Source organism: Vidua chalybeata, chromosome 6 (assembly GCF_026979565.1).
Source record: "Vidua chalybeata isolate OUT-0048 chromosome 6, bVidCha1 merged haplotype, whole genome shotgun sequence".
NCBI lineage: Eukaryota > Metazoa > Chordata > Aves > Passeriformes > Viduidae > Vidua > Vidua chalybeata.
Genome location: NC_071535.1, coordinates 23172630 through 23195946, shown reverse-complemented (window position 1 = coordinate 23195946; position 23317 = coordinate 23172630). Strand labels below are relative to the sequence as shown.

The window sequence follows — 23317 nt, the reverse complement described above, 5'->3', positions numbered from 1 at the left end:
CACCTAATCCTGACAGTACTGTGAAGCACCAACTCTTCAAGTACATGAAGCTCAAAGAGTCAGGTAATATACAATGAGACAGAAAAGTGATTGCACTAACTGCATTATTAATTTACATAAAAGAGTCCTTAGAATTCTTTCTAGCATTACTAGCTGCTTCACAGCATTCTCCAGCCTACCTGCAGTGAGGCCTCGCAGTAGCCTGCAAGCCCCAGCCCAGAGTCCTGCCTCTTCCCAAAAACTCACAGGTCCTGGCTTCAGTCAGTCATCCTGAAGGGCCGCAGGTGGAGAACCATACCCTCCCCCCTGCACCAGATTTCTGCTAGACATCTGAAGACCTGGAGAGGCCCCTTGCCCACAGACAGCACCAGTTTGATTCTCTCTGTAAAGCCCAGAAAGAATGCTGAGCTGAGAATGCATCATTTTTAAAATATTTTATTTATTATACAAACTATTTACAAAATCAGCTAGTACAACCACAGGCTTCCAAATTTTGGCTAAACTCTGCCAGAAATTCACCAGAGGGAAGTAGGATTTGACCTGTATCATCAACAGCTCCTGGTTTCTATAAACATGCAACATGGCCTGCAGGTGCAGGCTGAAGCCAGGCCCCCTGCACCTCAAAGCAGCTTCAGGAAACAGGGAACCTAAGATGGTATCAGGATCCTAATGATTTCTACAGAAGAGCCTCTATTAATTGCCAATAAATAAGGAGTAAAAAAGGGAAGTAATGAACCTCTGCAAGAAGCAACATACAGTATAGGTGACCAAAGCACATCCCCATTGCCAGCGCTAAGGGCAGCATTAAAAGTGACTGTACTGGGAAAGGGCGTAAAGCTAGAGATAAGTTTAGAAATATTGTGGTGGAACTCAGGAACATGGGGGCAGCCTAGGGGCCTATGCAAACAGAGGGGATGGGTTTAGTTGACTAAGAGTACCCATCCCAGTTCTGACTGCACTTGTGTTAGGAAGGAAGTCCTTGGCATCTTCACAGCTGCTGGGAAGTGTTGGGTGCCGGCTGCAATGAAATGAGAAGCATTTAGGAGCTCTTTCCAGTAGAAGTGCACTCAGTGGTCAGCATCCTCAGAATAAAAAAAGGCCAGCTCAAGAGAAGAAGGGAGAAGATTCCTGAGGGAGATGTCGCTGTCAGAGCTGGCCCATATCTACAGGACTGAAAACATCCTCAAGCAGGTGATGCTACAATATGGAAAAAACACAAAGCCATGCCTCTCAACAAACTGAGTTAAGCTGAGCACCATCACCTCCTCTCAATCCCTGGGGAACGCACTGAAGCAGTGGCATGGTGAACACAGGAGCTGTACCTCTACTGACCATGGAAGCCATCTGCAGTATAAATAAAATGGTACCATACTCTCCACCCAAAGAAGGTCAGAACCTTGCAGAATGCAGCCTGCACTAAAAAAGGGAGAACAGCCACTACTAATGTGATCTGTCAGAGCACAACAGTGGCAACCATCAAGCTGGCAGCCTGGCAGCACCTCGGTGCCAGTGAGGGAATGAATTCACAAGGCAAAGAAATCCCCCTGAGTAGTCTCAATGTTCAGCTGACAGCCTTTTTGGCACCAAAATGGCTTTTTTTTTCTGTACAGAAGTAACACACTCAGCCCAAGAATGACTAAGGTGCTGCCTTAAAAACATTTTATAGATGTAGAATATTTCCCACAAATTCCCAGTCAATTCAACTAAGCTATATTTGAAAAGCACACACAGTTAACTTAAAATATCCATACTGTGCTCAGGTCTGACCGGATCAGCCTGAGGACAGCAGAAGGGGACTGAAGAGGATGATGTGACATTTTATCCAATACAGTGTTCTAAAATTAGCTCAGGGATGCCAGTCTGAGAATCCATTCTGGAAGAAATCCAGCAATTCCATAATCCAGTGAAAGCTTACATTGCAGGTAGTAGCAATGAATTTCTCCCACTATGATTCCTGCATGCCTTTGACTTACTTGTAGACTCTAGAAAGCGAAGATCTTGAATTTTGCTTCACTGAAGAACACATCGAGATTCCCAGATTCCCCTTCCCTTTACTTCCCTGGGAAGGGCTAAATGGATTGCCAACTACAACAGACCCCAGTCATAAGCTTACTTCTCATTCTGGTCTATCCACTCCTTTCTCCACAAGCCAGACAATGGTGGGTGCAAGCTGTTGAGTGACCACTTAAGTGAAATTCTAGTTAACATTTTGTGCTGGAAAGCTAACAGCGCTGAATGGAACATGTGGAAAGGAAAGATGAAGAAAGATGGCAAGAAGGTTGGAAGGGCAGAAATCTAGCTGTTCTGCAGGCACCAGTAACTCCCTGGACACTCTGCCTGAAATGCAATAGAGAAAGAGAAGCCTCAGGCTGCTGTATGATAGAGGTAGAAGCCAAGATCCTGTGGGATGCTGGGGTGGAGGTACCATGTTCTGCCCAGTACCATCATCCCAACAACAAATGCAAGCACAGTGCGCACTGTAGCTGCTCATTGATCTGTCACTGTTAGCACATAACATACATACCCTGAAGGTGAATGTGGGATAGGCATTGGTGCTCAGCATTGAGGGATCACACTCATGCCCATACACTCTCTCCTGAGGAAGGGAAAAGAAGGCAAGGGCATGGAATAGCTTCCTGTGCAACATCAACTGTCAGAAACATTCAATGGAGGAGAAACTCCTCTTCCAGTTAGTTTGCAGAAGCTAATTACCAGCCACTGCTGGAGAAGGGCGCTTCTGCTGCTGGACCCTGGTGGAGGTAGTACAGGATCACTGTCAGGGCCAGCACTTGTGCTCCAATTAGATTGTTTTCTTCTTTGGGTTACTCCCTCCAGTGGATACTGCCCTTTTTTCTCTGTGGCACAGGCAACAACAGCATCCAGAGCAAGATGGAGAAGGAGAACCAGAAACCCTTCTGGGTCAGGTGCTGAAAGGATGGACAACTCTATTCCCCTCACGAATCATAGTGAGATATCAGGGAGTATCACTGGGTGAGTTGAGCCAGGGTAAAGGAAGTTACTAAGACTTCCTATGAGCCAAGGCTTCCAGCAGAGCTCCATGCTGGTCTTCCCTCTTCCTGCTAGAGAGCTAGGGTAAAGGTAGCTCAGCAGATCTCCTGCACCTCAATGTAACTTCTGCTTATGAACTTCATCTTCTCACAGAAGAATGGGTATACAGGGTGTGTGGAAATCAAGTGCAATATCTCCTTGACAAATGCACCAGTCCTTTTGCTTTTTCACATTAAACCAAAGGGAGAACAAGGAAAAGGGAAAAAATGAGCTCATGATGACATATTTGGGATACAGAAAGGCCACATGACATCTTCTGGATGACAAATTCCTTTACATGGAGTCTTTGCTCTGCCTCCACTGCCCAAGTGAAGGGAAGGAGAACAAGCAGAGGATTGAATTTGGGTCTTGCCACAAAGAGCCAAGAGGCTAAATGGTCCCCTGGGAAGGGGAAATCACAGCATGCCAAATCCCTCACAACCCTCGCTGATAGCTAGCTGCAGCATCTTGTGCACTTCTTCATAGGAGTCATAAGTAGGGAGGCACAGCTGGTTAAAACTGTAAAAAAAAAAGAAAAATTCCATTCAAACTAGGTCTGAGAGGGAACCATCCCCATTAGCTGCCTTTAGATGGATTGACAAAAGCATCACACACATTACACTGTTTGCCCACTACAGCTGGCTGGTGTCATTCCCAAAAGCACAAGGAAGAAAGTGCTACCAGCCCAGGATACTTGCCAAGTGTGGGCTGTCGGCAAAGTACTGTGAGTTGGAGCTGCAATGATCTGGAAAGATGGACAGAGTGCAGCAAACCCTCCTGGGGGCAGCTGGGAGGAACCAGTAGTGAACTGCAAAAGCCTGGCCAGCTCTTCCTGTGTGAAACTGGAGACCACAGTCCAAAACCACCTCATGACCTGTTACAAACCAGGAAAAGTAAAGACAGGTCAGCCAAGGAAATCAAGCAAGCACATCAGCAACTTAAAAGAATATCAGTCAATGGCAGTCACAAGCAAGTGCTCTATTAACAGTTAGACTTGATTTGTTTTACCAGGCTGACACATAGAGGCAAGTATTACATAGTTCCTAATCAGTTAAGAGATGTCCCACACTACTATCTCCCACCAATCCTTTCCCTTAAAGCAGAAAGGCTTCTTCTGCTTCTGCTCTCCCCACAGAGATTTTATTTTTAGAAATACCTGCATAGGCAATGAGGTAGGTTTACAATGCAGAAAGCGCACTTCCTTCTTGCACTATGTGTATTATTTTTTTAGGTTTTCACATCATCTGGTACTTCTACAGGCAAGTGGAACCATCCCAGTGTTTACAGATAGAAACTGGTATTTTCAGTCTGTTTTCATCTGGGGTGTTTTGGCAGCTTCCATTATTTTTCTAAACAAAGCTGCTACTATTCCCATACCCCTCCCACTGGGAAATGCAGAAAGGGATGAGAACCATTAGAGGCTACAAATTTAGGCTACTGCATCAGTAGTACCCCAGCACTCAACTCCAAACACTACATGTGGGCTGCAAGCATGTTTTTCAAGCATCTCTTAGAGATAAGTATATCACCATGAACATCTTCAGTAGCAGTAATTCCCACCAACTCCTCCTGACTCCTTGCTGAACTGTTCTTAAATAGAGCTGTGTTGGATTTTTTTAAAGAGACCACTGCTGACAATTTTTACTTGCTGGTATCTGATTAAGCATCAGCTCTAGTCAGTCAGAAGGGATCTCTCTAGGAGGAAACATTATATCATAATGTGTGCAGTCCTATCTCACCCTTGAATTTTTCAGTTTGTCCTTTCATTTACCTTCTCACGGAAGTGCCAAGATCCTCCTACCACTACAGCATGTGCCTTGAAGTCACAGACACTGATATCTCCAGTACCACACATAAGCAGCTGAAAGGCAAGAGACTGCAGTCAGAAAGTCAGGAGCCCAGGAAAGGCAACAGCTACTGTGCAAATTGCAGATACTTAAAGTCCTCAGAAAAGAAACATTTTAGGTTTTTCCTGTCAGACAGGAGGGGAAGTAAATGTAGAACTGCTTAGGGAGGCAGCAATTACCTCAAGCTCATTCTCATCAAAAATAGCCAGGAGGTTCTCAGGAACTAATTCATTAAGACCTGGAAGAGAAGAGCAGCATGTGGTATGCCCTGGGACATAAAGGCAGAGAGGAGCAGGGAGCAGGCAGCACGTTACCTTTCAGGAAGTGATCCACCTCCTCTCTAACCTGATTCGCCAGCCTGTACTGTGCAAGCAGATTCAGGTACAAGATTTTGTTTTCATTGGTCACTGGTACTTGAGCCCCTCCTGCCACTAGTTCTACCACCTGAAAACAGAACACTTGACATGAGTGTGACCAGTAGCATTTCCCATACCTGAACTCTCATCCACAAAAAAACCAAGAAAGGAGTTACTTCCCAGAGTAAGCTCCATTTTCTGAGGCATAGCAGAGTTCTCGGTCCCCACTGCTGCAAGCAGTAGGGGTTAAACTTTCCCACTTTCAGGAATTGCTTCCCTCACCTTCTCCAGCTGTCCTGTTTTGCTATACTTCTCTTCAGCAAAGACCAGATCCATTTCACTCACATCATTATTCAGTATGAAGCACACTTTGGATTTATAGAACTCTGGGTCATCTGTTTCAAAATACTGTGTGAAAGAATAAGAAAGCAGGGACATAGAGAGAAGAACAAAAAAACCCCTTACATTGTTAGCCAGAATTCTGGGTGTGCTACTACACCAACATTCAACTTCTCCCCAAACCAACACAGACGTCAGATAGGGCTGGGAAGCTTTACCTTGTAATGCATACGAAGTCCTATGATCTGAGCCAGGAAGGACCGAGTGAAGCGAGCTCGAACCAGTTGTTTGTAAGCCCCTCCCAGAGAAGATTCATAAAGACACTTTCCTACCAAGCGGCCCGCAAATTCATAGACTTTGAGCCGTAAATATGTGGGACGCCCTGGGTTTGGATGCACCTGCAAAGAAGAAGCAAAATGAAATATCCAGGTACCAGACTGACTAGCACACATAGCAAATACAGGACCATTTCAAGTCACTACATCTCTCAAGCTGGCCAAGGAGCTTTAGTGTAATGTCCTCAAAGCCAAGCAATAGAAATAAAATGCCTAAGCCTGTGTAGGAAGAACATGTTTCACGTGCACGGAAAAGAAGCTGTATGAAATTGAATTCTGAAATCAGAAATTGATTCTGAAATATTCAGACCCAACCAAACCTCTAAACACTCTTGTGTCATCTCCTCTTGCCCAAAAATCCAGCCTTCCCTGCTGACTTGCCACCCTTTACTGCTCATCCAGCCAGTTCTTTGACACTTCAATGGGTTAAGATCATTAAGCAAAGCTTTGAGAAAGACACTGGAAGTGACTATGAAGGCAAGCTAAAGAAGAGTAAGGTAGCACAGCACTTAGCAGCATTGTTTAGCCATCAATGGTCACATTTCTGTGCATTCAGCATAGGAACTACAGACTCACCAAGGCCTGGTTGTTATCACTAAAGCGGGTAAACAGTTGACTGGTGGTATCAAATAATGCCTTACAAATGAGCTCAAACCACTCTCTGCGTGGACCTCCCCAGTCCAGAGCTACAAAATAAAACAAGCTTGGTCATCCAAACTGGGTTATCAGTTCAAGAGTTTCATGCATGCTGCTCAGTATTACCCAACACAAGAGTTCATTGCAATGAACAGCTCTGTAGCAACGTGGCAGTAAACAGGGACTGCAAAAATATAGGTTCTTCTCCCAAACCTACTCCTAGTTGGTTTCTTTGTTTGTTTGGGGTTTTTTTTAGGGCTAGAGGGGCAGGATTTACATAAAGTCCCTATGTGAAGTAGCTCTAGAATAGCACCAGCAGGATGATTCACTAGCATCTGTGAGAAAATCAAAGGGCTAGAAAGCCACAAAAGAATGGACATACGACAGGAAACCAGAATTTCAGACTAAAACTATTCCGCCATCATTCCTTTTGCTTCCTCTGCATATATATTCACAGGATAACTCACCTTCTTCATCCTGAAAAATCACTTCAAAGTTTTTGCTCCAGTCAGAAACAGAAAAATTTCGTGTTGCTTTAAATGACTGAAAAATAGAAGAAGAAAATAGCAACAACCATTACTGCTTGACACGCCATACCCAATATGCAGTCCTGTACATGTGAATGGGCAAACACAAAATCCCAATAGCCTAGCACTTGAAAGTATAAAAGTAAAAATTAGATACACCTAAGGTTTAATTCTTACCTGACAGAAGCCAGTTCCTCATTTTCTGTTATGAGACACATTACCCACATAAAATACAGCTCATCTTAAAACCAGTGTGAGGTCTTAGCACAGAAATATCACTCTCAAGGCTGCAGTAAAGTATTGTTTGAAGTTTTAAAATGCCTGTGGGAAGGAGCAATTTCTGAAAAGCACTTTCAGCCCACGAATTAGATTTAAAATAGGAATGTTTCAAAGAGCACTACAAAATAGCTTGAAGAGAATTACTGAGTTCATACTTACAGCAAGTCACGATGCAAAAAAGTAATAAAATACCCCAAGTGTCTAAAATTTCCTGTGCCCTGATTCTCGACTCCAATTAAAGAAAATTTTAAAAGCTACATGGTAGTCTTCAGTCATACAGGTAGTTTTGGCTTAGTTTATCCTCAAACAGGTTAGAACATCATACTTCTTACACCTCTGGACTAAACATGTTTATTGTGCCTATCAACCTTGGTCACTAGAGCTTATATTTATTTTTATTAATATCATCATCATCATCATTATTATAGCACTAGATTAATTTTGTCTCACTAGACTGTAACAATGCTCAAGACAGTGCAGGAGTTTCCAAAATAACAGGAAAAAGTAGTCATGGAAATACTGGTTAGAAATGAAGTAATTTTGTCCAAGCTATTAACTGAAATATAATCTCATAAACACTGCAAGCTGGTACATGCAGAAAATATTCTGAAACACAGATTTACTGAGTATAAATCAAGGGAAATCCCAGCCACTCCTGTTTTCCTCAGAAATGTTTTTTCCATCTTTGCAACATTACTGTTGTGAGAAGACACAGGTGGAAACAGTAAGTTAGGATAACTGCCTCCCCAGCATACAAAGTATTTAGAATGTCACTTAAGAACTATATTATATGAATGACTAAGTTCTATTTTGGAAACACAACAGTTCAGGTCAGGCATGGTGAAGATTTTACTAAGGGACTCTACAGAATATTTTATCATCACTGTGAACCACTACTAGTAGCCTGTTGATGCAAGAGTTTCATTGCATGCAGCTCAGGAACATCTGACTTGACAGCTTGTCTTGCTGAATGGCTCTGTGCCAGAAAAACAATAGATAAAGACTCAGGAGCTCTATGTTCTGCTCTCAAATCTAGTCCAGGTAGACAGTCTCTCTCCAGGCCTCGAGTTCCAATGTACAGTAGGGACAGAGTAGCATCAGCAGATTTCCTGCTTTTACAGGCTATGAATCTCTTTACAGAATCACTGAATCATTCAAGTTGAAAAAAACCTCCACAATCATCAATTCTCACCTTTGACTGATCCTACCTTGTCAACTAGACAATGGCACTAAGTGCTAGATCCAGGCTTTTCTTGAACACTTCCAAGGATGGTGATTCCACAGCCTCCCTGAGCAGCCCTTTCCTATGTTTAACAACTCCTCCTAAAGCTGCCTGCTGGCATCTGCCTTGAAACAGAGGGACTAACCATTTTTAGCATGGCTGCCCTAGCACATTCCAGTCTGGACTTCTTTAGGCACTGAGCAGAATCAAAAGGATGGAGGAAGCACTGGGCTAAAGTAAAATGACTCACTCACTCACCGACTCCAGCAGGCAGTGGCGGCTGACCTTCAGCGTGACCTTCGAATGAGGTCTTTTCATATGCACCTGACGCAGCTCTCGCTGAAAGAAGTTCACTTTGTCTTGGAAGGTTTCAGAGCCTCCTGAGAAGAGTGACAATTTGGGTGAGGCCTGAGATGTCAACACCTCAAACATCTACAGAGCATTCCTAAGATTAACTGCACAGATCAGCTTTACAGCCCAAAAGTGCATTTACCACAGCAAGGTTTGGAGACAGAACTCTCAAGGTAGTTTTGCAATTAATCTTGCTGGTATTCATACTCACAAAGAGCCTAACAGAGAAACCAAGCTGAAAAGGAAACAGCTGCTGTGATGAAGTACATTCACTGGAAGCACGAATAGGAACAGAGCATGATACTCCAGGAACCAGAGTTCTCATCAGAAGTCATTCAGTGCCAGCAATCCCCAGGGAAACTAGCAGACCCAAGTGCTAACTTCCTGACTACTGTACCCACCTCACTGTCCCTTTACCTATGTTTTTATGCAGAGAGCGAATGAAAGTGGCTGCCAAGATGTTCCTCTCCTTGCAGCTGATCTCCACAGGGGGTTGGATCCCATCATCCACCACCAGTGTCAGTAATTTGTGCACAGGATCAGGACCAAGGTATGAAAACTAGCAGCAAAAAGATGCAAGAAAGGGTAAACCCATCATGCAGAAGGCACAGTATGTTCAGTAGATGGAGCAACACCACCTGTGCTTTTAAGACTTTCTCTGCTCCCCCATGTTAAGAGGAAAACTATTTCAAGCATCCAGACTCCATTTAGGAGGCTGCTTTAAACTTCACAGACAACTCTGAGGGCTTCAATGGACACAATCACAGCATTTTAGGAAGGTTATGAGGAAAATAACTAAGAAAAATGCAAAGGAATCAAGATTTTTGCCTAGCATTGGGACAAAAGGCAGGAAAGAGTGATAAGACTGGCTCCTAGTCACAAATATTAGAAAAACTTAGGCACTGAGAGGGAATTGCAGAGTTGAAATTCATGCCAGACAATGTTGTTCTGTGAGTGGAAGCCCTTCTCTCCAAAAGGAAAAAAGAGACTTGTGATTCACGAGGATGACAAGCTAACAACATGGAAGTGCAGTGACAGGTACATGGAAAGAGGCTCACCTTTGTGCCAGGGCACACTCTAAAGGTGAAAAGGCGCCATGGAATGATCTTCAGGTAAAATTCTTTCACTGAGAATTGCTGAGTAATGACAAGCAAAAGAAAATGTTAATGTCACATATCTGTTAAGGGTTGTCCCTGAAACACATGAGGCAGAGTACAGATCTGTAAGTCTAGACCTCCCTTCAACCCCAGGAACAGGTTTCTGCAGCATTTGGCACAATAGTTGAGAAAACCTTTAAAGCTCCACAGAACCGTAAGCAACTTGTCAGTGGGACTTCACTGCGTGCATTTATGACGCATGTGGGATGCCAGCATGACACAGATTTTACAGCAGTAAGCTATTGTGTTCAGCAGAATGTCACCAGTCCAATTGGAAAGTAATCTTAAGCACATTTGAGAAGCTGAATTCAGGACAAGACTGTAATGCACTGACAAAAAGGTTCTACCAAAAGTCACACCAACGGACTGCTCCTATCACTCCCCAGTTTTCACGACCATTTTAAACATCTTTTAAAAAGCACTTGCAATTGCTAAATCCATGAGATTTGCAGAAATTTACTCTCAGTGTATTTCTGCCAGAACAACTGACTAACTGCACAACTGCTGTCTTCTGAAGAGTAAGTTAAGATGAAATTTTAGCATCTTTAGACAAAAGAAAACCATTTCCTGCACAAACCTTTCCTAGCTTCAATGATTGGAAAACTGACAATCAGCATTTGTCTACAAACAAGCCAAATACGAGCAGCAACTCTTTAAAATAACAGCATGGTAACAGTTTTTTACTGTTTCTATTTCTATACATAGAGACATCCAGGGATACAATTATGCAAGCCTAAGAATCACATTAACAACTTTGGCACCTAAAGGGAGCTTCTAACAGTACCCACTTCTGATGATCTACTTTACCAAGTAATGCAATAGAGAAGAGTATGGAAGTCCAAAACAATACACCAAGGGTGAAAGGATGCTGAGCTCACAAGGACATAGCACTCAAAGTCAGTTCTTAGAGCCATGCGCAGCACAGATTTAGAAATCTCTAGCAGCTCCCTCCATCCTGTAACTGTTTCACAGCCCTCTTTTTCCCTTTGGCAAGAAAGCAATTCCTGGATTAGCCTTTCACTTTGGTATTTATCACTGCATTTTTCAGAATGCATTTGAAGAGATAGATGAACAAAATGAATTTAAATTCATTATTAGATTTAGAGGAATTTTCTTTCTAGGTTCTGAATGCTTTTAGGCAATAATAATGGAAAATAGTTACTGTTAACATATTCTTATTATAAGAGAACTCTCAGTTTCTTCTGTTTCTTCTGCTTATGAATTTACTCTTTGTTCTCTGACCATTATTTCCCTTTTTCTTTTCAGCAAAACATTCCAGAAACAGGACAAAGACATAAAATCTGAGAAGGTGACATTCTCTTAAGTTGAAATGTACAGGTGTCAGAAACTGAGAATAGGATTTGTAGGTCTGACCTGAAGAAAGCAAAGGAAAGGCAAACAGAATATCTATTGAACAATCAGCAAGAGAATTTCCAGTAGGATTTGAATCAGACCTAGAAAAATCCTAAAATCTAAAAACACAATCCTAAAACTTCAAGTTCTAAAACACACTCCTAAAACTTCCAAGGCTCATTTTAACATTATTCTCAGTCACAAGCTCCATGTTTGCCATAAGCAAACCCTTTTTAAACCACATCTGAGGCACCTGAATCTGGAGCTAAGATACAGAGCACAAGGAAGCTCTTCAGTTACAGCATACTTTAAACATGCACTCCAGTGTGGCAGCTTTCTGATATCTACCTTAGGTGACACATAGCAGTACACTTTTTTAGGCTTCTTCACTTTCTCAGGGGTCTGGCTGTCAGAAGGAGAATCTTCATCTTCATCCTCAATTGCAGTAGAAGGACGGCGCTGGGAGGAGCTCGGGTGCATTGGTGGAAATTGCCACTGAGTGTTGGTATAACTAGGAGCATCGTAAAGGTAAGCTTCAAAATAAATACTGACACCTGAGGTGGACACATTGCGTTCTACAATGTTCTTTTCATTCTCTGAGGGAAATAGATATGAAAGAGTTGTGTAAATCCTAATGGAGTCAAGAATGAAAAAAGAATGCACAGGCCACCACCAAATCAGTGACTTTGATTTTAAAGAAAAGGTTATACATCCAAAGGAAAACCTGGTCAAGTGAAACTTTGATAAAGTGAACCCAAGAGTGGGATGAAAGATGGCTATTTGTCTGTTAGTGACTGGTTGAAGAAAAAAGGCATAGAGAACCTCCCTTTCAGAGCACCAGCCTGAAGGTATAGCCATTTGACAGCCACACTGAAGTCTGGCTAACCCCTGAAGAAACCAGGAATTATAGCATTGTAAAAAAAAAAAGAAAACCCACATAGGTTACATGCAATGTCCTTCCTCCATATAACTTAACATACAATACATGTCTGGTTCAGGTGCCAACTACTAGCAAGCAATAAACATTGCCTAATTTCAGAGGTAAACCTTCTGAAATAGGGGAAAAACATTTTTTTTATCTGCTGATGGATCAGAGAGCATGAGCTCCCAGAGATCTCCCCTGTTAGAAGCAAATTCATTTACCTTAGTATTTTTAAATGAATAGGCTTTCCTTTAGCAAGTAATCATGGCCTGCCTGCAGAGAAGCCCCAAATATCTCTGCAACATGAGTATGCAAAGCACATTGCAAGAGGACACCTGAAGAATGAATACTGATTAGGTCTTGACTCACCACTTAGAACAATGATGTCAAAATCACCATTGCTTATGGGCTGGCTCTGGTAGGAGATGCAGGCATGGAAACACCCCCTCGAGTGCAAGGTGAGTCGGAAGAACACCTCACAAGTTTGCCGATTGGACACCACAGACTTCTCAAACACCACATCAGAGCTCTCTTCTTCTTGAGGCCCCAGCTAAACAGAAAACAAATTAATAAAAGGAGCTCTCCAGCTCACCTGAAGTCAAGCAGCAAGGAGTGAGGTTGTACTCACCTCATGGATGGAGAGGCTGTAATTGTGCTCATCTATCAAAGACACAGAATTGCTGGTGGGATTGTCATATTCATCTCTGGGAGCTATCTGCAGAGTGTGCTGCTGCCCACAGGTCAGCACCAGAGTGGAAAAATGGCAGACAATTTTGGTTTTGGAGGGAACCACCATTCCTGAAACAGACAACAATAATTTAGAGTCAAATAAATTCCAAAGTGAAGCTACACAAATCAAAAGAAAAGCAAGTAGGGGCATAATATCCTTGAAAATGGATCAAATCTAAACACATTCTATGCTCCTACATTAAAAAAGCAAAGTATCTGAGCACTGAAGAATATGGTGTAGTGCACAGAGTGTGCCTTGGATCAGAGACTTAACAATAATATAGCAAACTAAGTTACTAGTCCTCTAAAGAATGCTTTTCCACCATTCTAACTTTCTGCTCAGGAACTTGCTCCCACTATGCATACAAAATATAAGCTAGCTGACACCTAAGAAAACCTGCAAATGCAGCTTACCAAACAAAATTTATTTGGGTTAAACCTGAGCTTCTTCTTTCTGAAGAGATATTTTAGCAAGCTTTGTATCTATTCACAAAGCAAAGAATAGAGGTCCTTTCAATGAAATGTACATAAAACACAAAAGAAGCCAAGTGGGGTAAAAAAACAAAAGTAGAAGAAAACAAATTTTAGACAGATAAAAAGGAAATGTTTTACCAAAGTGTGTAATCAAAGGTATCAACTCCTCCAGAAGCTTACAAGAATAGAGTAGGGTATTCAGAAAAAGAAGAGGCAAATTATGACAGCATCTCCAACTCAGATACAAATAACTCAATACTTTCACAAAAGGCACTCTCTGACTACTAAATGGATTATGAAGAAGTTACTGCAAAATGGAGGACGTGACAGTTTTAAGTAGCACTAATGACTTATTCTGTAAAGCAGTTTCTCTTTTATTATGTACTAGTAGTCACAAGTATGTTTTACTCATGGGTCTGTTGCTGGGATCCACACATGGCAGGAGGAAAATGGTGAAGGGTAACCCCTTCCCTGTCACCTACCTATTTTAGCAGGAAACACATTTACCTAAGGGCCTCCAATACCTCTAAATCTACTTTGAATCATTACAGGGCCACTTAGATCTTACCTGGCTGAAAAACCTTGTAGTAGGGGCTGTAGGCCACATTCAAGCCACCGAGTTTTACAGTGATTTTGTATCTCCCAGCCCTGCGCACAGTGAAAGCCACTTTCACCACATTGGAATTGGGCTCTTGAAGAACTTCCTGGGTTACAGGAATATCAATTGCTAACTCCACATGGCAGATGTGAACTTGCAGGCCCACGGGTCGGTGAGCAGGGAAGGGTTGCCCATTTTTATAGAATAACTGCATGGGAAACAGAGAAGTCCAGGTCAGCAAAAACATACAGCACACAGAGGAAGAGAAAACAAGTTGCCTTAGAGAAGGGCAAGTACCTTAGCTCAAAAAAGGAAAAATAATTCATAGATAGCTCTGTCACACAGGCTGTGTTCTCCAAACTGAACAAGGACAAGTGGGCATTGAACAGCCCCATTCTCTTTTGTGCTGGGGTTCAAATGCATGCCCTGAAAAGAACATGCCTCTAGGCATTTCCCATCTGCACTTGTAGTGCAATATTAGAGCAGAAATCATGCGAACCCACTAGCAAAAGGAAAAAAGTAAAGCCATACCCTTTTAGAGAAACTAGCAGATCTTGTTCATTTCTACAGCTAAGCTCTGAAAAAACTCTTACCAATTTGTTACAGAAAAGAGTGTGATGAAGATGCTGACCTAAGGTGCTGACCCAGTCTTTATTGCTGAGAAGCATCATAATGAAAACAACGTGTTAGATAAAATCACAGGCAGCTCAGTCACCAAAGTGATCTCCTGGACAATCAGAAGGTAACATACCTCAACCACTAGTTCCTTACAAGGAAAGAATTACACCTTGAAACTCTATATGCATGGCTCTTCAAGAGCCAGCAGCTTGTTGTCCAGAGCCTCCTACTATCTGCAATCAGCCTGCAGTCAGGAAAAAGTTATTATTCCCTGTTTCTAAGTAAGGGAGGGTGTGGGGCCTGAAGTAGTTTGCATCTTGACTGACATCAGGAGAAACTAGTGTATGCAAAACTACTGTTGATGAATAAAGGGCTAAGCAAATGGCACACAAGCATGAAATGGAAAGGGACATTTCTGGAGCTCATGAGTGTCAATAAGGTGAAGGAAATAAATTTAAATAGTAGGAACAGAACAAGTCCCTTTCCCCCCAGCTTTTTTCACTGCCTGTGCCCTGGAGTTAGGCCTTCCCAAGAGGGACGGGTATGGCAACCTAGCTGAACCTATCTTCTTATTTTGATACCCTCCTGGATGGGAAGGTGGGATAGAAAGAAAGGCACATTAGCCCAGCAAAACCTTTCAAGTTCTCCACATAACTCCAAACTCTCTGTGTTCACTCAGCTTACTTCCCCTAGACTTGGCTTTTTGGAATTAGAGGGAAACAAGAGTCCTTGGCAGGCTTTTCCAGGTCTGACAGATTAACAATCCATTTTGCAGTTGATGGGGAGTGGCCATGAAGCTTTACAGCTCTTGGGTTGGTAAAATGCCTATTCCCACACCCCCAAATTCAGCTGTACAACCAAAAGATAGCACCACGTTTGTTGAACACAAGGCTCAGTCTACTCACTTCCCAGTACAGGAAGCAGCAATCAGGATAAGCCTGGTCTCCTTTGGCTCATCAGAGGATTCAGAAGAGAGGGAGATGAGACTTTAAGAAGTGCAAACCTCAAATATACACTTATAGAGTTTTGCAACATAGTAACAGACCAGAAGGCATAAAGAGATAGCTTGCCAGTTACTCACTGCTCAGTTACATCTGGCTTAGCCCCAACAAAAAAAACCCCAAACATTTGAGGAGCCCACTCCTAACTCAGACCTCTGTTCCCGCCTACAAAGCTGCATGGAAACAAAAATATTGCCTTACATGCACTCGGAAGGCCATGCTATGGCCCACCTCATAGGGGTCCTTCCAATCCCAGGAGATTTTGCAGGACCGGGGATCCAGGTAGTTGCCTCGCACGTAGTCATAAATAGTTCGCTCCCCTCGGCGCTCCCGGTCCTCATGCTGAAGGAAGCTGACTATACGTGCGGCAAGCTCAAAGAGGAACTTAATGGTGAAGAAGAAAGCTACAACAGATACTGTGATCCCACCTGCAGCAGGGAGAGAACAAAGGGTGGGTGCAGAAGCCAAGGTGGCTGAGTCAGGCTCTAAAATCCCCTCTGCATCAGCCAAAGATGCCTTTCTGTTAATGGTATTCTACTCAAATGCAAATTAGGTATTTAAGGCAGATGCTATTGTGTGAACATTTATGGTTTGTGTTATGATACAAGTACGGTTAGAAAATACCAAGTCTCTTAAAATTCTGCAAATGACTGCAAACAAAGGAAATAGTTAAAGGTGGTAGAGAGTCTCAGGTAAGGCTTGCGGACATCCCAACAGAGACATGGAATTCCCTTCAAGTTGCAAGTTAGAACTACAGAGATTCCTTTAAGGGAAACAGATAACCAGACAACTTCTGCACATCACATTATGGCTGGATTAAGAAGCATCACAGAGGCAACAACCCTCCACTAGTTCTCGGAACAAAAAGTAAGGTGATGGCTTAGGAATTAGGCCAATGAAAGGACTTTTGGATCAAGAAGAATGGTCAAGAGGTAAGTCTGCCAGGTGGAAGGCACAATGTGGGGTGACAGTAACTTCATGTTTGTCATGTAAACTCTGAACTAAAATTAAATCAAAGGTTTTCAAAAAACCCTTCTAAAGCCTATGGAGAGGTCATCAAATACAGTGGCAGCCTTCCCTTCACTTACCAATAATGTAAAACATCAGGTCCCTTCGGTGAGACACACAGCCGAGGATCACAGCTGCATCTAGAACACAAAATAGGCCACGTCCAGTCCAGTGACTTCCTCCACACACTGGCCTAAATTTAATCTATGGCTCCTCAGAAAAAATGCCTACTGATCACTTGTCTTCCTTTCCAAAGACATCCCTAAAGTATTATTCCATAAGATTGAAATATGTGAACAGCATAACATGCTACAATTAACAGTTCTCCCTCCATAACAGAATTCCCATTCAGATTCAGGGATCTGTAAGACGGACAACATATCATCCCTCTGAAAACAGTAAGAGCAGGCTCTGGGTAAGGCTCTGCAGGAAGGAGATATTTTTTGCAGGATCACCAACTCCAACAACAGTGGCCAAAGCCACTCATCCAAACTGTCACACCTACATGCAAGCATGAAGTTATCTTCTATTCTGATATGAAAGCATACATTACAGAGCCACCACCAAAATGGACAGAAGCCAAACCTTAGCCAGCAACCTTGGAAGAAAAAGCTATGGAATAAAAGAGTTGCAGATAAGACCATCCCCATTTGTTCAGAAAAAACAAAATCCTTCTAGGGCAGCAGTGAATCTATTTTTACCCTGCAAGTCTACTACAGAACATACAAATGCAACTGGAAAAGAGTCCCCTTCTCACTTCTGTGAAGTGGAGGCTCTCTGCTGAAACTCTCACTGATCAACACAAAAGCTAAAACCTTCTCTTTGTATACCATTAAGTTTACAGCAATTTTAAGAGACAGCAATCTAGACTCAAGTTTTCACTGAGGGGACTGCTAAACAAACATGTAGTAAAAATACCACACCCAGAACAACATGCTGTAGGGTTGGTAAGACATAGCTGACACATGGAACAAGAGCAGCAGCAAGAACGTGTGTGACAATTAGACAAAGGATTTGGCATACAGTAATGCATACAATATAGCTCACCATGTCACCATTCAGTTAATGAGAAGCTACATTGTGCATTCAAGCTGCCTTTTTTTTTTTTTTAAACAAACACAAAAGGGGAGTTATTCATCAGCCACCTCGACAGCAGCAATAACAAACATCAGCATGCAGAAAGCTTAAACGAGGTATTTCCCCCCAACAATAGCCATGACTTTCTAGCCCAGCAAATCCCCTTTGCTGGCCTTGGCACATAGTCCAGCCCTTCAACCAAAGAGCAATCACATACCTTTACAGAAGTGCCCATGTTCTAAAAGCCAAAAAGAGGGTACCCATTCTTCAGCATCCTTCTGCTTTGTGCCCAGATCTGGGACAAACATCAGCAAGAAGAGGCCATAGAGAAGATTATCACAGAAAGAGTAACTCTTGGAACTTGCATCACAGAATCACTGCTGCAAAACAAGGACTGGAGCACAGCAGTTTCTTCCTCTTTGTAGAAAAAGGGTTGCCCTGCAGTGCTGTTTCCTTTAGCCTGCAAAAGCAAAAAAAAAGAGAAACGTTAGATGTCTACATTGTGGATAAATCTAGCAAGCAGAAACACATGAGAGGTGCAAGATGCAAGAGCATCACTAGACATCAAATCCAGGAGAGGTGCTATAAATGTACCACTGTTGATGAGGTGCAAAGCTTCACCATATCCTCAACCTCTATCTGTCACAATCTCATCTCATTATAGAACCCCCTGAAATGAACACATTCAAGATGGAACAAAACATATCCTTGCCTCCACAGGTTTCATGGAGATGGAAGCAAGAACTGATATCCTAGGACGAATACAGAGAGATTGTCTCAGCAGCCAAGGTTCAGGTTAGAAGAGGTAAAGCCCTGGTAGAACTAAACCTTGCCAGGGATATCAAGGGCACCATGAAAACTTTCTATAGGTACATTAGTGAGAAAGAAAGACTAGGGAAAACATGTACCCTCTCCAGAAGGAAACAGGAGATCTGCTTACCCAGGACAATGAGAAGGCTGAGGTACTCAACAACTTTTTCCTCTCAGTCTTCACTAGTAACTGCTCCAGCCACATCAACCAAGTCACAGAAGACAAATGCAGGGACTGAGAGAATGAAGAACTGCCCACTGTACTAGAAGATCAGAGGGATTTTTTACAAGGGCATGTAGTGATAGGACAAAGGGAAGGACTTCAAACTGAAAGAGGGTAAGTTTAGATTAGATATAAGGAAGAAATTCTTCAATATGAGTAATGAGGAACCAGATCAGGTTGCCCAGAAAAGTTGTGGCTGCCCCATCCTTGGAAGTGTTCATGACCAAGTTGCACGGGGCTTTGAACAACCTGGTCTAGTGGAAGGAATCCCTGCCCATGTCAGGGGAGTTGGAATCAAATGATCTTTAAGGTCCCTTCCAAGCCAAACTATTCTATAATCAGGTAGCACTTCAAGTCTTTATACCCAACAAAATGCTATATACTATTCTTAAACTGATTTTGCCCAGATTTAAAGGGCTATTTGTAGTCAAGCCTCAAAATAAAAGAAAAGAAAGTTTTCAGAATTCTTGAACCACAAAGCAAACTAGATTTTGGGTTTGGTACTGTTCTTTTAGGTATTCAGGAAATTGAGATCCTTATAAGGGATTTCAGCTTCAGCAGCACTATTCACTAAATTACAGTTTACTGTCAAGATTGAAATAAAAAAATTAAAATTTAACAGCAAGGATTAACGCAGCCCACAAAAACCAGGACACATGCCAGAAGAAACACCACAGAGCCTACACAATCAGTATCTGCTCATTCAGAACACAGATTACCTAAAGGAGTGAGAATGAAAACAACAGAGCCAGGTTCACCAAGGCAGCTGTCTGTTAAGATAGTCACCTCTTCTGGGGATGTGATGTGCTCCTCCCATCTGCCATGCCACCACCTCAGCTGTTATTTCTTCCTTAGTCCCCCCTCCTCTGCCTTCCTCTTCAGATGGCTGTTATTTCCCCCCATGCCAATAATCATACAGATCTGGCTGCCTTCACACTTCTACTAACCTTTCTAATGCACATGAAAATCAACCAGTAAACCTGTGCAGAGCTTTTTGGTTACGCTGCAGAAACAGCCAGATTTTCACCGTCTTTTCCTCATCCCCATCTCAAGGAAAGTCCCACCCACTCATCTATTTTCCTCCTTCCTCTACTTTTCCTCACTGCAACAGTGTTGCAGTCCCCAGGGCATAAATTCTCATTCTCCTCCTAGGTAAAGCATCAGCTTTCTAAACTCATAAATTTATGTGTGTTAAGGACCACAGACCTAGCAACTTCCTTGGTATTTTAGTTATTTCACAGTACATATCCAAGATGTGCTACAAATGACTGGTTGAAGCTCTGCTCCAGCTTGGCCTGTCTGTGGAAGGTGTGTGACTGCTCCCCACACAGCTGAGGAATTTCACAGAAACTAATCAATATTAGATATCTACAAGATCTCCCTCTAGCATCTTCCAGAACCAGTATCTTCACACCACAAAAAACCCCACAAAGCTGTCTCTGTGAGTTCATCTACTCAAGCTATTTCTGCTTCACTCCACAACTGCTTCCCTTCTGTGAGGCATACTACAGGTTACACAGCCTCTCTCTCTTAAGCATAGAAAGAGAAAGATCCACCATTTAAACTTCATGGTTTTTTTAAAGTCTATTGGAATCTGAATCTCTCAATCTGGTTTGCAGAATTTTTGAACTTGCTGGACACATCAGTTATGTCAGTTATGTTAATTAATCAGCACAGTAACTTGTCATTTTATTATCCCTACATGATGTGGTAAACAATATACCAACTCAGGTGGTCACCAGAGATGAAGTGGCTGTTATACAGTCACCTTCCTTCTAGCTTACTCACTGCCAGCAACTTTAAAGGTGCTCTTGCAGCTGGAACATATTGAGGTGAAGAACCTAGCTGCAAGTAGGTGGTATCCAAGATTCACTGCCACTCACTTAACAGAATGCAGATGTGAACTAAAATGGTATCTCTGCTAAGAACTGCTGGGTAACAATCTGGGAAATAAATTCTGAAAAGCAGCAATATAAGGTGCCATCATAGCTAGGCTGGAAAAAAAGATGCTGAATTATCCAACAGGTCTTAGTAATCTTGATCCAAGGACAGAGTAAGCGATGGTCTCCTGCCACCTGCAGGGAAAATGGGGATTTGAAAGCTTCACCTTTGTTTGACTCAAGGAGAGGTACTGGCATAATCAGGGTAGACAGCATGGAATCATAAAACAAACTGCATTAGTGCCATTGCTTCCTCAAGTGAGCAAGGAAAGGAAGTTCACTAATGGGAATACATTTAGTTTGTGTTACTGTTGCTGTTGAAGCCAGAGGAACACAGTGCAGAGCTCCAGAAGGAAGCACAAGTGTAACACACACAAAAGGAACTGTAACATAGTAATGGCACATTCATGTGGCTACAGCTACAAAACCAGCTGGGGCATGCTATACAGAACAGATGTACCGAGCTCCTAGGAAATCTACTGTGCCTCTTGATTTTATTTGGTGCACTGATAAAATTGCCATTCTTTTAACAACAAACCTTTAATTTTGTTTTAAAGCCTTTTTTCAGGTTAATACTACCTCATCCAATCAAGATAAGAGAATCATTTATCTCTGTGCAGAATCTCTCTCAATCCATGACAACAAATGTCTATCACAAATGGCATGTCTGTCTCTTGCCACACGCAGATGACCATACTCCAGCAAAAGAGACAGTATTTTCTTACACTAAGTAAAGCAGGCACAAACCAACAAATGCCCACGAGAACCTAACTTTAAAAAACATTCACAGAAAACTGAAAAGTCAGCACAAAAAGCACTAAGCAGGATCCAGTATCAGCTGTCAAGGACAAAAGCTGCATCAATGATCAGTGTCTACACAAAACAGTCATTCTCTTAATAGGGATGGAATTTGTCATATACGTTTACATACAAGTCATATAAAACAGTAGCAACAGGAAAACAAAACAAACAAAAAAAACCCAACAAAACAAACAAAAAAAAAACTTCTGTCAACTGCTTAAGTCTAAAGACTTTTCATTGCAAATGAACCACCACCAGTGTTGTCAGCTCCTCCCGTCCTCCTCAAACACAGCAAGCCAGCCAGATGGCAACTTTCAGGCCAGTCTCATCCTGCCACTAAATCTGCTTCCTGAGCCAGGACAAAATTCAGCCACTTGCCATGCTGTACATCGGTGGGGAAAGCAGATCACCCCTTCTTCCTCAATTATTTCTCTTCCCAAACCACTGAGGGTCACTTGAACAGCATCATGTGAGCTCTACCAACTGCATTTCCTTGACCAAGATGTAAGCTAGGTATGATCACTCAGGTAGAAAGCTCAGCTATAGTTTTCCTAATAAACACAGTTTTTCTTTCAGTCTTAATTTTCTTACTGTCAGAGCATCAGTCACAGTTCTACAGAGGTCACCACTCCTGAGAGAAAAAAATTCTGAGTGATTCCTCATTGGCTGCTTTTTCTGACCAGCACACCAGATAAAACCGGTTGTATTTGGAAGATAGCAACAGCTACAAGATCTCACTAATCCCAGAAGCTTTCATGATAAAAGCCTTTCTTTCTCCCTTCCCTGCACAGGGCACAAGAAACCAAGTGTCCCAGACCAGTCCGAGAACTTGGAGAACATTTCTGTTCATGTGCAGAAAAGACATTTTGGGTCAGACTACACCATAATGGCTGCATAAAGTACAGCTAAAATTATGCTCATTCGCTAAGATTTCTGATCACAAATATAGGTAAGATCTAAAGATAATGACAACCCACTGCTTTTCATTAAGAAGCTCATGAGCTAGAACGTGACAAAACCACTACTACATTAACTCTTTAAAAACCCAAAACAGTCCAGCAAGCTCGAGTGAGTGGGCTGAAGACCTCCATAACGTCCCGGCTCTGCTAAACAGAGAAGAAGAGGGGGAGGAGGGCGATTGGTGTGCTGCGGTTCCCCTTGCAGCCCGCAGCAGCGGTGGGCTCGGCGGGGCCACCAATCTCCACGGCCCTTCCCCAGGCGCCAGCCCGCCCCACCTACCCGCCGTGCCCCCGATACCCCGCAGCGCCGCGCAGACGGCGAGGCTAAGCCGAAGTGAAGAGCCAGAGGCCGCCGCCGGGCAGGCAGAGCCGGCCCTTCCCGCTCGCCGGGAGCCCCGGCCCTTCCCGGCCCCGCCGCGGCGCTCCCGGAGCCATCCCGCGCCGACAGCGCGGGGACCCCGCCGCGGTTGTACCAGGCCGACCGCGGGTGCTCCGGGCCGGCAGCGGGGCCGTCACCCCGGGGGACGCCCGTCACAGCGAGGCGCCCGGGCTGCGGATGCAGCTCCCTCGCCCCGGGAGCCCGTTCCCCGCGGCGGGGAGGGAAACGCGCTACCGCTGTTACCGTGCTCTCCGACGACGACCGCAAGCCCGCTGTCGCCGCCCCGCGCCGCCGGTGCCCGGCGCTGGCAGCCGGAGATGACGCGCTC

General features: G+C 43.2%; 1 protein-coding gene across 3 annotated transcripts; it reads right to left on the bottom strand.

Annotated features, from left to right (window-relative positions):
- Positions 1-419: 419 nt before the first annotated feature.
- On the bottom strand, positions 420-23312 carry AREL1 (apoptosis resistant E3 ubiquitin protein ligase 1). 3 transcript variants are annotated; one of them, XM_053946377.1, is made up of 20 exons: positions 23233-23312; positions 18095-18337; positions 16881-16940; positions 15994-16220; positions 14144-14381; positions 13001-13170; positions 12742-12922; positions 11799-12046; positions 9999-10076; positions 9358-9499; positions 8848-8969; positions 7029-7104; positions 6502-6611; positions 5809-5988; positions 5534-5659; positions 5210-5339; positions 5075-5133; positions 4820-4909; positions 3747-3922; positions 420-3567 (listed from the first exon to the last, which is right to left on the bottom strand). In XM_053946377.1, the coding sequence occupies exons 2-20, from the start codon at positions 18183-18185 to the stop codon at positions 3465-3467; spliced, it is 2607 nt and encodes an 868-aa protein (XP_053802352.1). In that variant the 5' UTR covers positions 18186-18337; positions 23233-23312; the 3' UTR covers positions 420-3464. The 3 variants fall into 3 exon arrangements, with proteins under 3 accessions (XP_053802352.1, XP_053802353.1, XP_053802354.1); XM_053946379.1 differs by lacking the exons at positions 420-3567; positions 3747-3922 and having other exon boundaries at positions 4823-4909; positions 5241-5339; XM_053946378.1 differs by lacking the exons at positions 15994-16220; positions 16881-16940; positions 23233-23312 and having other exon boundaries at positions 18095-18159.
- Positions 23313-23317: the final 5 nt, after the last annotated feature.